Consider the following 15,998-nt stretch of genomic DNA (forward strand, 5'->3'; position numbering starts at 1 on the left):
ATGTAATTGTGATTTTCTATGTTGTACTCTCTGATCGTAACGTGAAAAAATTAACTTCTAGCACTGAAGATGGTCACTCAGTGACAGAAAATCGATTTTGCGATAGTAAAAAATATACGACCAATGCTGTCTCTTTTTTCAAGTATACCTGTTATCTGGTCGTAGTGCACAAGACAACATGGAGTCGCCAATCAATAATGTAGACGGTTCTTAGCCCCGCAGCGCTTCTGTCCAGATGGCAGGTTATATGCGAAATCGATCGAATGATTTAGGAAAAGATGACATACATCCATACACACATACATACATAGATACATTTTTCTAATACGTGAAATGAATGGTATGATTTTATGACATCGTTGGCTGGGAGGCACCATCTGGGGTAGTGCGAGCGCCTAGTGGAACTCTTTTTTTGACGCCATTTCGGCGATTTGCATGTCGGTTATGTAATTGGTGATGTGACGGGTACGAGTGCAAATATTTTTATATGTTGGATCTTAATACGTACAGACATGAGTGCGCTGGCTGTTTTGTCTCTGCGACGAAGCGTTTTCCAGCAAACACGACACATAATTTAGTACGTGATGTTTTCTGCACGGTCTTAACTACAGCACTAAGTGGAAAATCACTCTCAATACAGACTAATTATCTTGCTTCTACTCGTCCACTCTTCAACACTTGATCCACTTGCCAGGGGCAAATAAGCATTAATGGCTTGGTCTTGCCACATGTGTGTGCTGGTACTGTTGTTGTTGCGGTCTTCAGTCCTGAGACTGGTTCGATGCAGCTCTCCGTGCTACTCTATCCTGTGCAAGCTTCTTCATCTCCCAGTACCTACTGCAGCCTACATCCTTCTGAATCTGTTTAGTGTATTCATCTCTTGCTCTCCCTCTACGATTTTTACCCTCCACACTGCCCTCCAATACTAAATTGGTGATCCCTTGATGCCTCAGAACATGTCCTACCAACCGATCCCTCCTTCTAGTCAAGTTGTGCCACAAACTCCTCTTCTCCCCAATTCTATTCAATGCCTCCTCATTGGTTATGTGATCTACCCATCTTCAGCATTCTTCTGTAGCACTACATTTCGAAAGCTTCTATTCTCTTCTTGTCTAAACTATTTATTGTCTGTGTTTCACATCCATCATGACTAAACTCCATACAAATACTTTCAGAAACGACTTCCTGACACTTAAATCAATACTCGATGTTAACAAAGTTCTCTTCTTCAGAAACGCTTTCCTTACCACTGCCAGTCTACATTTTATATCCTCTCTAATTCGACCATCATCAGTTATTTTGCTCCCCTAATAGCAAAACTCCTTTACTACTTTAAGTGTCTCATTTCCTAATCTAATTCCCTCAGCATCACCCGACTTAATTCGACTACATTCCATTATCCTTGTTTTGCTTTGGTTGATGTTCATCTTATACCCTCCTTTCAAGGCACTGTCCATTCCGTTCAACTGCTCTTCCAAGTCCTTTGCTGCCTCTGACAGAATTACAATGTCATCGGCGAACCTCAAAGTTTTTATTTCTTCTCCATGGATTTTAATACCTACTCCGAACTTTTCTTTTGTTTCCTTTACTGCTTGTAATAGCTGTAATTATTTGTCCGCAAATGACTTAAACACTTATGTAATGTTTCTCAGTACAACGTCAGCACTTGCCAGTATAAATATCTGCTATACCCTGTGTATAGAGAGTTCATTTTCTGCTTTAGAAAGGATTGGGTAGTCTGTTATTCCAGTGCATGATTCCTTCCACCCGAATTATTGTGAACTGCAAGTGAGTCACGGGTGTTCTCTACGCGGAATACCTGAAATGAGATCACAACCTCTGGCATTTTCAAAGAAGCAGGTGCGACGCAATATGTGTGGGACAGTCTAGGGAACACCGTCGATGCCGTGGCAGACTGTGAAGCTACCAATGGCAGATGTGGCTGGCGTCAGAACAGAGACACACACATGTGCTTCCTCGATGTACCGTCCACAATAGACACACCACGCAGCTAGTACCTTCTTTCAAAGATCTTTATTACAAATATGTGATGTCCAGATTAACAAACACTCTAATTACAAAACAATGTCAAAAAAACTGAATGTCAGAACTCTTACATAGTTTCTTTACGATACGAATTGGACGCCACAGGCGGTAGTAATACTAGTGTGTACGGCTAGAAGCGCCCACCACGGGCTGTACAGAGGGGGAGCCCACCACCACGGAGCTGCTACTGGTGGCTCACCTGCTGCGACAGCTTGGTCATGTCGATGGGCTTGATCCTCTTGAGCGCGGACAGACGCTCGAGGCGCTCTCGCGCCTGCTGCTCCACCGCGATGACGAACGCGTCCTGGACATTGCTGTTCTGCGCCAGGTCCAGCGCTGCAACACACAAGGTACGGGGGCACCGTCAGTGCACTGTAGCCAGCGGTAGGCGCACGAACGAGTCAGTGCGACAGTTGTGGTACGCGCATGCACGTGCTTTCCGCTCGAACAAGGCGTGTATCCTTCCAACTGTCTCACGCTTGAAACTTCCTGGCAGATTAAAACTGTGTACACGACCGAGACTCGAACTCGGGACCTTTGCCTTTCGCGGGCAAGTGCTCTACCAACTCAGCTACCCAAGCACGACTCACGTCCCGTCCTCACAGCTTCACTTCTGCCAGTACCTCGTCTCCTACCTTCCAAACATTACAGAAGCTCTCCTGCGAACCTTGCAGATTTAGCACTCTTGAAAGAAAGGATATTGCGGACACATGGCTAGTTCTACAAGGTTCGTAGGAGAGCGTCTGTAAAGTTTGGAGTGCTAGCTAGATCTGCAAGGTTCGCAGGAGAGCTTCTGTAAAGTTTGGAAGGTAGGAGACGAGGTACTGGCTGAAGTAAAGCTGTGAGGAAGGGGCGTGGGTCGTACTTGGGCTCAGTCGGTAGAGCACTTGCCCGCGAAAGGCAAAGGTCCCGAGTTCGAGTCTCGGTCCGGCACACAGTTTTAATCTGCCAGGAAGTTTCATATCAGCGCACACTCCGCTTCAGAGGGAAAGTCTCATTCTGTCTCTCGCTTGCTTGCTTATGCAGAATTTATCATTTACCTCCACAATCAGCCATGGCAACTCGCACCAAATGGAGTAGACATTCGCTAAACAACTCGCTACGGTCACATTAGCGACGACATTCGCAGCAGAGCGCTCAGAACACTACTGAACGCTCATTGGCTGTCGGAGAATGCGTGACGTAGGTGCGCAGAGCGAGAATAAACTCGACCGCCATCGTTGGTAACTCCAACTCAACACGAGCCATGCGGCGACCTGCGTGTGTACAGGCTTACACAGGAAAACGAAAAATGCAGTACACGTCACACGATGTGTCACCGCCGTCAGCAGCGTCTCGATCTCCCTGACCTAGGAAAACTGTAGCGGTCTAAAAAAATGCTTTGCTTCTGTCTCGTCGTGGGATATCCCAGACCTGTCCTGCTGTCGGTATATGGTTGTAACACCTTGGGAATTCTTGGGCCATGTTATTAGTCATCACCACTATTTTTTATTTTACACGTGTAATTCCGTGGGACTAAATACAGGAGCAAATATCCAAGTTCATGCACATGAAATAACAACATAGAAGTAATAACAGATTATACACTACTGGCCATTATAATTGCTGCACCACGAAGATGACGTGCTACAGTCAGGAAGAAGATCTGTGATATGCAAATGATTACCTTTTCAGAGCATTCACAGAGGGTTGGCGCAGGTAGCGACACCTACAACGTGCTGACACGAGGAAAGTTTCCAGCCGATTTCGCATACACAAACAGCAGTTGACCGGCGTTGCCTGGTGAAACGTTGTGATTCCTCGTGTAAGGAGGAGAAATCCGTGCCATCACGTTTCCGACTTTGATAAAGGTCGGATTGTAGTCTATCGCGATTGCGGTTTATCGTATCGCGACATTGCTGCTCGCCTTGGACGAGATCCAATGACTGTTAGCAGAATATGGAATCGGTGGGTTCAGGAGGGTAATACGGAACGCCTTGCTGGATGCCAACGGCCTCGTATCACTAGCAGTCGAGATGACAGGCATCTTATCCGCATGGCTGTCACGGATCGTGCAGCCACGTCTCGATCCCTGAGTCAACAGATGGGGACGTTTACAAGACAACAAGCATCTGCACGAACAGTTCGACGACGTTTGCAGCAGCACGGAGTATCAGCTCGGAGATCGTGGCTGCGGTTACCCTTGACGCTGCATCACAGACAGGAGCCCCTGCGATGGTGTACTCAACAACGAACCTGGGTGCACGAATGGCAAAACGTAATTTTTTCGGATGAATCCAGGTTCTGTTTACAGCAATCTGAGGGTCGCATCCGTGTTTGGCGACATCGCGGTGTACGCACATTGGAAGCGTGTATTCGTCATCGCCATACTGGCGTATCACCCGTCGTGATGGCATGGGGTGCCATTAGGTTACACGTCTCGGTCACCTCTTGATCGCATTGACGGCACTTTAAACAGTGGATGTTACATTTCAGAGGTGTTACGACCCGTGGCTCTACCCTTCATTCGAACCCTGCGAAACCCTACATTCGAGCAGGATAATACACGACCGCACGTTGCAGGTACTGTACGAGCCTTTCTGGATACAGAAAATATTCGACTGCTGCCCTCTCCAGCACATTCTCCAGATCTCGCACCAATTGAAAACGTCTGGTGTACGGTGGCCGAGCAACTGGCTCGTCACAATACGCCAGTCACTACTCTTGATGGACTGTAGTATCGTGTTGAAGTTGCATGGGCAGCTGTACCTGTACACGCTATCCAAGGTCTGTTTGACTCAGTGCCCAGGAGTATCAAGGCCGTTATTACGGCCAGAGGTGGTTGTTCTGGGTACTGATTTCTCAGGATCTATGCACCCAAATTGAGTGATAATATAATCACATGTCAGTTCTACTATAATATATTTGTCCAATGAATACCCGTTTATCATCTGCATTTCTTCATGGTGCAGCAATTTTAATGGCCAGTAGTGTATATTGTTTTCCGCGTCCCGCTGACAGATTATATAAAATGTTCATGAACCCAAAGAAAAGTCAAGCAATTATTTTAAGTAAATGCAATCAACGATATACGAGGGTTGGAACTTTAATAGTGGCAACTATTTATTTACAGCTCGTACAACATAGATACGTGTTTCAGAGTTTTACTGGCCTTCAGAGTAGTCACCAGCATTGTGTACAACCCGTCGCCAACGACGTGCAGGTCGTAGGATACTCTTAGCAGTGCCAGTTGTGTTGATAGTTCGAGCGGCGCGGTCTACTGCCCGATGAATCTGTAGCAGTTCTGAAGCGAATGCCGTGAAGTGTTTCCTTCAGTTTAGAAATCGAGTTAGGAGGGCTTCAGTCAGGGGAGTGCAGTAGGTGGTGCAGCACGCAACAGCCCCATCAGTCAAACAAATCAGTAGCAGCTTGCACTGTACGTGCTTGAGCATTGTCCTGCAAAATGATGGTCAGGTCCTGCAGAAAGTGTCATCACTTCTAAGCCGGTCGTAGGTTGTGTTCCAAAAATGAACAGCATAGAGACAGAAGTAACGACACATTCTGCAGGACCTGACCATCATTTTGCAGGACAATGCTCAAGCACGTACAGTGCAAGCTGCTACTGATTTGTTTGACTGATGGGGCTTTTTCGTGCTACACCACCTACTGCACTCCCCTGACAGAAGCTCTCGTGTATGCCCGCATCTCGTGGTCGTGCGGTAGCGTTCTCGCTTCCCACGCCCGGGTTCCCGGGTTCGATTCCCGGCGGGGTCAGGGATTTTCTCTGCCTCGTGATGGCTGGGTGTTGTGTGCTGTCCTTAGGTTAGTTAGGTTTAAGTAGTTCTAAGTTCTAGGGGACTTATGACCACAGCAGTTGAGTCCTATAGTGCTCAGAGCCATTAAAAAGAAGCTCTCGTGAGTTCAACTCGATTTCTAAACTGAACACTTCACGGCATTCGCTTCAGAACTGCTACAGATTCGTCGGGCAATAGAACGCGCTGCTCGAACTGTCAACACAACTGGCACCGCTAAGAAAAAAATGGCTCTGAGCATTATGGGACTCAACATCTGAGGTCATCAGTCCCCTAGAACTTAGAACTACTTAAACATAACTAACCTAAGGACATCACACACATCCATGCCCGAGGCAGGATTCGAACTTGCGACCGTAGCATTCGCGCGTTTCCGGACTGAAGCGCCTTGAACCGCTCGGCTACCACGGCCGTCACAGGGCTAAGAGAATGCTACGACTTGCACATCGCTGCCAACGGGTTATACACAATGCTGGTGACTACTTTGAAGGTCAGTAACACTTTGAAACACGTATCTATTTTGTACGAGCTGTAAATAAGTAAATAGTTGCCACTATTAAAGTTGCAACCCTCGTAACATAGGAATCAACTTAAATTTTATAGAAAATCCTCGACAGAAAAGAAGAAGTGACCCACGAGGAAACTCTTCAGTTTAGATTTGAAAGCGCGTGGATTACTGCTAATATTTTTGAATTCTTGTGGGATCCAGCAGTAAACTGCTCGCCTTTCTGTACAAGAGTCAAGTAAGTGAGATCTAAGTGCAGATTGAATTTCTCCCAAGTACCAAGTGAGTGAAAGGTGTTAATTCTTGGGAATAAACTGATACTGTTAAGAAGAAACAACAGTAGAGTATATATATATATATACAGTAGAGTATATATATATATATATATATATATATATATATATATATATATACCCGGTTTCTGAGCCAAAAATATCCTTTGAGAATGGGGAGAGTTACACCAAAATTTAATACCATACGACATAAGTGAATGAAAATAAGCAAAGTAGACTACTTTTCGTGTCAAACTATCCCTTACTTCAGATATCGTCCGAATAGCAAAAATGGCAGTATTAAGTCTCTGAACAAGATCCTGAATGTGGGCTTTTCACGACAATTTACTATCTATTTGAACACTAAGAAATTTGAACTGTTCAGCTTCTCTAATCATATGACCATCCTGTGAAATTAAAACGTCCGGTTTTGTTGAATTGTGTGTCGGAAACTGTAAAAACTGAGTCTTACTGTGATTTAGCATTAGTTTATTTTCTACAAGCCATGAACATATGTCCTGAACTGCACTCTTTGAAACAGTGCCAACGTTGAGCACAACATCCTTTACTACCAAGCTAGTGTCATCAGCAAACAGAAATATTTTAGAATTACCTGTAATACTAGAGGGCGTGTCATTTATATCAATAAGGAATAAAAGTGGCCCCAACACTGATCCCTCGGGCACCCCTCATTTGAGATTGAGTCACTCAGACCCCACATCTCAGCCATTCTCATCACCCTATGTGTCTTAGTACTAGGAAGACTGTTACGGTCTGAAAACATACTTTTCCTTCCATCTCTTCGTTGGACGTCCAAGAGGTCTTCATCGAGTGGGTCCGTTGTTTGGGACTGTTTCCGGATTGTTGTACTAGCCATCCGAGTGAAATGTTCTAATCAATTTTCTTTTTACTGGTCGCTCCCTGGACTATTTGTGAACGCTCGAGCTAGGTATACACGTGAGAGCTTTTCACTTTCGGAGTGATTGTGCGAGTATATGCGTCGTGTAAACAGCACTGTCAGAGAGTGTGGCGAGATGTCAGACAGTCGCGCTATGCGAGTCCAGACATCTCCAGTAGATGGCAGCCTCGCATCTCGCCGTAGTTCTCAGACGAGAAAAACTGCGACGGCTGGAGAGAACTCGACCGTACCGCGACCCAGACTCGTGTCGTACTTTCAGAGTTCGTACGGTACAACATCCTGGTAATATACTTTTCCGCACTCATGCACACGCTAATCAGAAGCAGTTACGAAGCCGCTTGTTCTGAGTTATAATTGGTGGCCATGCCACGTTTCTTACCGCAGAAGTCACCGTTTTTACCTCCTATACGAACAGCACGAGGGATAAGCCTGTTTCGAAAGTTCTAGACTTAAACAATGCAACGCAGTAGAGAACACATAAAAAGACACAGACACACACACACACACACACACACACACACACACACACACACACCACACACATACACATGTTGTTGTTGTTGTGGTCTTCAGTCCTGAGACTGGTTTGATGCAGCTCTCCATGCTACTCTATCCTGTGCAAGCTTCTTCATCTCCCAGTATCTACTGCAACCTACATCCTTCTGAATCTCCTTAGTGTATTCATCTCTTGGTCTCCCTCTACGATTTTTACCCTCCACACTGCCCTCCAATGCTAAATTTGTGATCCCTCGATGCCTCAAAACATGTCCTACCAACCGATCCCTTCTTCTAGTCAAGTTGTGCCACAAACTTCTCTTCTCCCCAATCCTATTCAATACCTCCTCATTAGTTACGTGATCTACCCATCTAATCTTCAGCATTCTTCTGTAGCACCACATTTCGAAAGCTTCTATTCTCTTCTTGTCCAAACTATTTATCGTCCATGTTTCACTTCCATACATGGCTACACTCCATACAAATACTTTCAGAAACGACTTCCTGACACTTAAATCTATACTCGATGTTAACAAATTCCTCTTCTTGAGAAACGCTTTCCTTGCCATTGCCAGTCTACATTTTATATCCTCTCTACTTCGACCATCATCGGTTATTTTACTCCCTAAATAGCAAAACTCCTTTACTACTTTAAGTGTCTCATTTCCTAATCCAATTCCCTCAGCATCACCCGACTTAATTTGACTACATTCCATTATCCTCGTTTTGCTTTTGTTGATGATATACATATTATACATAATTAACAAAAGACAAAAAATAATGGTCAACTAATACACTCGATCTCTCGTTAATGCGAAAATATAAACGAAACACTAACGCATGATCCACTGCGCCATACTGACGGTGCAATAAGTTGCTCTCTAAAGATGTACTTGCATTGTCAGAACAGTTGACGTGGATACACGCACTGCGATGTGAATGTCACTGATGACTCACTCACACTCTCTCTGACACTTATAGAAAGTTCTCGAAAGTAACTATCAGACGGTAGGTATCAGTCAAAATTCGCATCTAGTGCAAACATTTTTGTGAGTACTACGTGAAGGCGCCAAACTGACTCAGACCAAAAAACTTGCACGTATATCCCAGCCCTTATAATGACTTTAGGTACGCTGTGGACTTTGCTTCTGGCTGGGTATTCCTATCCTGATCTCCAACGTCGCGGACCATGAGAACCCCCTGTTTGTTCCACCAGTCTCTGCACCTCCACCAATGCGAGTGCTCATAAACTGAGTTCTTCCCATGCCAAGGAGGTGGAAAACAGAAAGGGTGTACAAGTTAGTGCATACAGTTGCCTGGATCGGCACAGTGAACTACAGTTACAGGGTGTTTCAAAAATGGCCGTTATATTTGAAACGGCAGGAGCAGCGATAGAAATACACCGTTTGTTGCAATATGCTTGGGACAACAGTACATTTTCAGGCGGACAAACTTTCGAAATTACAGTAGTTACAATTTTCAACAACAGATGGCGCTGCAAGTGATGTGAACGATATAGAAGACAACGCAGTCTGTGGGTGCGCCGTTCTGTACGTCGTCTTTCTGCTGTAAGCGTGTGCTGTTCACAACGTGCAAGTGTACTGTAGACAACATGGTTTATTCCTTAGAACAGAGGATTTTTCTGGTGTTGGAATTCCACCGCCTAGAACACAGTGTTGTTGCAACAAGACGAAGTTTTCAACGGAGGTTTAATGTAACCAAAGGACCGAAAAGCGATACAATAAAGGATTTGTTTGAAAAATTTCAACGGACTGGGAACGTGACGGATGAACGTGCCGGAAAGGTAGGGCGACCGCGTACGGCAACCACAGAGGGCAACGCGCAGCTAGTGCAGCAGGTGATCCGACAGCGGCCTCGGGCTTCCGTTCGCCGTGTTGCAGCTGCGGTCCAAATGACGCCAACGTCCACGTATCGTCTCGTGCGCCAGAGTTTACACCTCTATCCGTACAAAATTCAAACGCGGCAACCCCTCAGCGCCGCTACCATTGCTGCACGAGAGACATTCGCTAACGATATAGTGCACAGGATTGATGACGGCGATATGCATGTGGGCAGCATTTGGTTTACTGACGAAGCTTATTTTTACCTGGACGGCTTCGTCAATAAACACAACTGGCGCATATGGGGAACCGAAAAGCCCCATGTTGCAGTCCCATCCTCCCTGCATCCTCAAAAAGTACTGGTCTGGGCCGCCATTTCTTCCAAAGGAATCATTGGCCCATTTTTCAGATCCGAAACGATTACTGCATCACGCTATCTGGACATTCTTCGTGAATTTGTGGCGGTACAAACTGCCTTATACGACACTGCGAACACCTCGTGGTTTATGCAAGATGGTGCCCGGCCACGTCGCACGGCCGACGTCTTTAATTTCCTGAATGTATATTTCGATGATCGTGTGATTGCTTTGGGCTATGCGAAACATACAGGAGGCGGCGTGGATTGGCCTCCCTATTCGCCAGACGCGAACCCCTGTGACTTCTTTCTGTGGGGACACTTGAAAGACCAGGTGTACCGCCAGAATCCAGAAACAATTGAACAGCTGAAGCAGTACATCTCATCTGCATGTGAAGCCATTCCGCCAGACACGTTGTCAAAGGTTTCGGGTAATTTCATTCAGAGACTACGCCATATTATTGCTACGCATGGTGGATATGTGGAAAATATCGTACTATAGAGTTTCCCAGACCGCAGCGCCATCTGTTGTTGAAAATTGTAACTACTGTAATTTCGAAAGTTTGTCTGCCTAAAAATGTACTGTTGTCCCAAGCATATTGCAACAAACGGTGTATTTCTATCGCTGCTCGTTTAGTTTTTATTGCCGTTTCAAATATAGCGGTCATTTTTGAAACACCCTGGAACTCATAACTATAGTCGAACATACCACTGTACTTCTCTTAGAGTCAACAGTATGTTTTGCTGCCGACAGCTGGGAACATATAGCATGCACCGTGGCTAATTTCACAGAGGTAAGACGCGGACAGACGAGACTTTCGACACCAGGCCAGTGGAGGCGTTATGCGTGGTAATCGGGAGATACCTGATGGACATCACTATCAAATCTCTCACGGCAACATATTGGCTGAAAACAGAGAGACCAGACTCAACGAGGGACCTCTTAGGGGAAGAAAAACAGACCTCGGGAGACCTCGGAACCTGTAGAGTTAATTAGTGGCAAAGGGAGTTAGATAACTGCGTAAAGAAAAAAATGGTTCAAATGGCTCTGAGCACTATGGGACTTAACTGGTGAGGTCATCAGTCCCCTAGAACTTAGAACTACCCAAACATAACAAACCTAAGGACATCACACACATCCATGCCCGAGACAGGATTCGAAGCTGCCACCGTAGCAGCAGCGCGGTTCCGGACTGAAGCGCCTAGAACCGCTCTGCCACCGCGGCCCGCTCTCCATTTCGTAATTAGCTTACAAATATTTAAAACTGTAGCATTGTTGGACTTTGTTAATATAACAGTAAATCAGATGAGCAATATGTTATGAATACGTACTGTGGTGTCACCGCTAGACACCACACTTGCTAGGTGGTAGCTCTTAAATCGGCCGCGGTCCGCTAGTATACGACGGACCCGCGTGTCGCCACTGTCAGTAATTGCAGACCGAGCGCCACCACACGGCAGGTCTAGAGAGACGTACTAGCACTCGCCCCAGTTGTACAGCCGACGTTGCTAGCCATGGTTCACTGAGAATTACACTCTCATTTGCCGAGACGATAGTTAACATAGCCTTCAGCTACAGTTCCTACGACCTAGCAAGGCACCGTATTCAATTGCTATAATACTTCTGTATCGTCAAGAGCAATGTTCTACAAATGTGGATTAAAGTTAAGTATTCCAGAAGCTACGTACTTTTCTTTATAGCATTCATTACGTATCCTGTTTCAGACCTCACGCCAGACTGCTTGAGTTTAACGCGTGCATTTCGGCCTTCTCTAGCTATACAACACGTACAACTAAATATTCGGAATAGTCGACCTTTCTTAGTAACTAAATGGTAGGTCATTCGCAAATTAAATAAAAAATTAAAAAAGTAAGTAAACAATACGCCAAGGACCGCGCCTAGTAAAGTAGTGCAGCCATAAAACCAAGTCTCGAGGACGGCACAGATTTGCTTTCTCGTAACTCGGATTACGGTTCGCTGTGAAGTGGTGATCACCCTCTCGGATGTTGCGGTGACAGGAACAAGCGGCATCGCAGTTTGCCATTTGGTGGTGACGCACTGTGTTTGGGGGGGGGGGGGGGCAGAGGGCCCTGTAGGTCTCCCCGTGGGACCGGCGAACACGTGCAGACGTGAACAGCGCACTCAGCGACACGTGTCGGCGAGCGGCAGCCGTGGCAAAGCGTGCTGGTCCGGCACACTGCGGCACAACCACGCGGGTGCCGACACAGGCAGGCAGCGGAGCCAGCCAGCTGGCCAACCATCCGCCACGTGTTGTGTCGACAGCACACAGGGACCTGCTTGCTTACTGACATGTTCCACACATCATTCGGACAACCCTTTTTTTTTACCGAAGTAATGTGGAACGAATAAATTTACGGGGATGTACACCCGATTGATAGCCCTGGGAGAGGCAGCCCTGACAAAACTCTATCATGTGATGAGCAAGATGTATGAGACAGGCGAAATACCTTCAGACTTCAAGAAGAATATAATAATTCCAGTCTCAAAGAAAGCAAGTGATGACAGATGTGAAAATACCAAACTATCAGTTCAATAATCCACGGCTGCAAAATACTAACACTCCTGAACGTTTCTTTTATTTCTGCCATTGCTTGTTCGATGTATAGATTGAACAATAGAGGCGAAAGACTGAATCCCTTTCTTAAATTCTTTCTAATTCCATCACTTCTTTTTTTCGTTTTCCATTCTTATTCTCCCTTCTTGATTTCTATACATATTGTATGTTACCCGTATTCCCCTATTTTTAACCTCTTTTCTGAGAATTACGAACATTTTGCAGTATTTTACATTTTGCAGCTTTTTTTTTCAGCATCATATGTTGACTAACACTGTTTCAGTTCGACACATCCTACGAAGAAGTTTTGATTTCTCAGAATTCTTGCTTCCATTATCAAGCGCCATGTCGGAACTACTTCCCTGACGTCTTTACCTTTTCTATAGCGAAACTTATCGTCATCTAATAAATCCTCAATTTTCTTTCTCATTCTTCCGTATATTATCTTTGTCAGCAGGTTGGATGCAGGGCCGTTAGGCTGTTTGTGCGATTACTCTAGCACTTGTCGGCTCTGTCTATCTTCGGAATTGTATGGATGATATTTTTCCGAAAGTGTGATGGTACATCGTCAGGGTCATACAGTCTACACACCAACATGTATTGTTGTTTGGTTGCCAATTCCCGCAGTGGTTTTAGAATTTCCGATGACATGGTATCCATCCCTTCCGCCTTATTTGATATCAGGTCTTCCGAAGATCTTTTAAATTGTATATCTAATACTGGATCTCCTGTCTCTTCCATAACGAGTCTTCTACCGAGTCATCAGAAAATTCTCCACTTTGGAAGACGTCCGTATTGGCCAATGAAATGACTGCTGGAGGGCACAGACTGTGCTCCGACCGTGAGTATAAGGGGGTGGTGGGGGAGGAGGAGGGGGGGGGGGGTGTCTGGTGCCTGGCCACGGTTCAGCAGCACTGGAGCACGTCCCCGGCGGCGGCAACTTGGCAGGCCGCCACGCGAGTGGGGGCGGCGCAGGAAGCCGCGGTTAAAATTAGTGTCACCAGGGCCAGGCGGGCAATTATCTGGCGCTGGACTGCGGACCCCGTGTGTGTGTGTGTGCGTGTGTGTGTGTGTGTGTGCTTGGCGTCCGGTGGCACAGACGCAGCGTCACACCGCGTTTGTCTCACACTGCCCTGCGCGTGACTCTCCAGCGGACAGAGCCCTAGCCCCATTAGTCGCTTTCGTACCCGGACATCAAACAGAGGTTGTCTCTATAGTCCGATTAAAATTACTTGACAGTTGGAGTCCGCCACTTGCCACTTCATTGTTGCCCCATCGGCTGCCGCACGGAACAATGCTAGAAGCGGCTGCCGTCGGGAGCGAGATGTTCTGTCGACAGCTGGTTGTAACTGACCAACCAGCAGAAGACGACGCGTTTTGTAGCCCTGAATGTACACTCGTGTCCCAGCCTAGCCACAAGCTCGTGATGTGCAGTGTATCCGAGAAAGCGGCGGTCGGCAACCTGCAGCACTAGTATTAATCACACTCGCTACGTTCACGGCGATTAAAGCTGGACCTCTACGAGTAAACTCGAGACACAAAAATTTTCAATTTCAGCACTAAAAACGAACTTCAAATTGTAGCTATCGTCGGTTACCTGAAACTATCCTCACACGAGCTGACGCGATACCGACCGATGAGCCGTCCTATTTGCCACTGGACTGCAGGTTATGGGCGACAGTGGCAGATTCCAAACGAATAAAGAATGATAGCAAGAAAAAAAATAAGAGAAATTAAAAAAAAATCAATACGACGATGAAAATTATGCGACAAAAGATTAAAAATAAAAGTTATGTTTAAGGGGCGTTAGAACGGGATTTTTTTTCACATTTTCGGATCTTATATTTCATTACAAAATTTGCAATTTTCCGAATTGCAATTTTCCGAATAAAATTATATCAGTTATAAACTCACATGGGAATTATTTATTTTTATTTTTTAAATATAATGTACACCGGGTGAAAATTTTAAAATTTTTACATGCATTACTTCAAGTTCTAATAAAATCGGTAATTTTCTTATACGGATTGCTGTGTTATGAAGGTTAGCAGTGTTGGCCATGTCCAGAAGAGGACGGGCACCGGGCTAAGGAAGCTGAAACAAAGTTATAGAGACAAGAAACTTTCGAATGGTAAAACCATAAGAGGCAGGCTGACAGACAAAATGATTGATGAAGTACACCAGTATTATGGGATGGCCGTTAGAAATAATGCTGAGGATTTGTTGAAAATGAAGCAGGCAGTATGGGGTACCTTCTTCCACAGACAGTCAACTGATGAAAAACCAGTACACCATCTCTTCCCTCCTGGACCTGATTCATGGTGCAATTACCACAATGACGAGTACTCCAAAAGTTCATACAGCCATAAAAATTCCATCTCCCATCCCGGCAGCAGTCATGGATCTCATAAAACCTATTTACAGATAACTGGCAAATCCTAAATTACTGAAATATTCAAATGTGTGTGAATTCCTAAGGGACCAAACTCCTTACGTCATCGGCCCCTATACTTACACATTTCTTTAACTAATTTAACACTAATGACAAAACACACACACCCATGTCCGAGGGAGGACTCGAACCTCCGGCGGGAGGCGCCTTGCAGTCCGTGGCATCACGCCTCAAACCATGCGACTTCTCAGCGCGACTCAATTACTCAAGAAGTCTCTGCATGGTCAGACTCAAAGTCCCAATGGGTCGTTCAATAATCTTATATGAACTTGCTTATCAAAAAATGTTTTCGTTGGAATGAAGACACTAACGCGGGGGGGGGGGGGGGGGGGGGGAGGTCAGTGATGCTGTTATTGCTTTTAATGATGGCAACATTGGTAGGCTGAAAGTGCTAGAGCATATGGGAAGTAATCCTGGAGCAAACTGCATCAAAGAACTTGAACGGATGGGCAAGGTTCGCCACTAAAGAGTCCAGAAAGAAGAGAAGAAGAAAAAACTTGGAAAAGAGATCAGGAGGATGATACACAGTATGGTGCTGGGTGCTTCTGACTGACTAAAAATAATAAGGTTAGCATGTATTAAGTGAGTTACACTCTTTTGAAACTTTGGAAACCGTTCCTGAAAATTAACATTTTCTGTTGCATTTTTCCATAAATCTCAGAAACCACTTCGAGAAGAGTATTCAAATTTTCAGGTAGTGATAACATACATATCCTGTGTCTACTGAACTAAAAGAAGAGCATAGT

General features: G+C 45.4%; 1 protein-coding gene across 2 annotated transcripts in view; it reads right to left on the minus strand.

Moving 5' to 3' along the window:
* Positions 1–2,015: 2,015 nt before the first annotated feature.
* Positions 2,016–15,998, minus strand: part of LOC126106442 (uncharacterized) — a 90,935-nt gene continuing 76,952 nt past the window's right edge. The window contains exon 2 of one of the 2 annotated variants that reach the window (XM_049912722.1): positions 2,016–2,382. In XM_049912722.1, coding sequence (XP_049768679.1) covers positions 2,231–2,382 — 152 coding nt within the window. In that variant the 3' untranslated portion in view covers positions 2,016–2,230. The remainder of the gene's footprint in view (positions 2,383–15,998) is intronic. The other variant, XR_007523348.1, reaches the window with a different exon arrangement.

The sequence above is a fragment of the Schistocerca cancellata genome, chromosome 10 (genome assembly GCF_023864275.1).
Source record: "Schistocerca cancellata isolate TAMUIC-IGC-003103 chromosome 10, iqSchCanc2.1, whole genome shotgun sequence".
Lineage (NCBI taxonomy): Eukaryota > Metazoa > Arthropoda > Insecta > Orthoptera > Acrididae > Schistocerca > Schistocerca cancellata.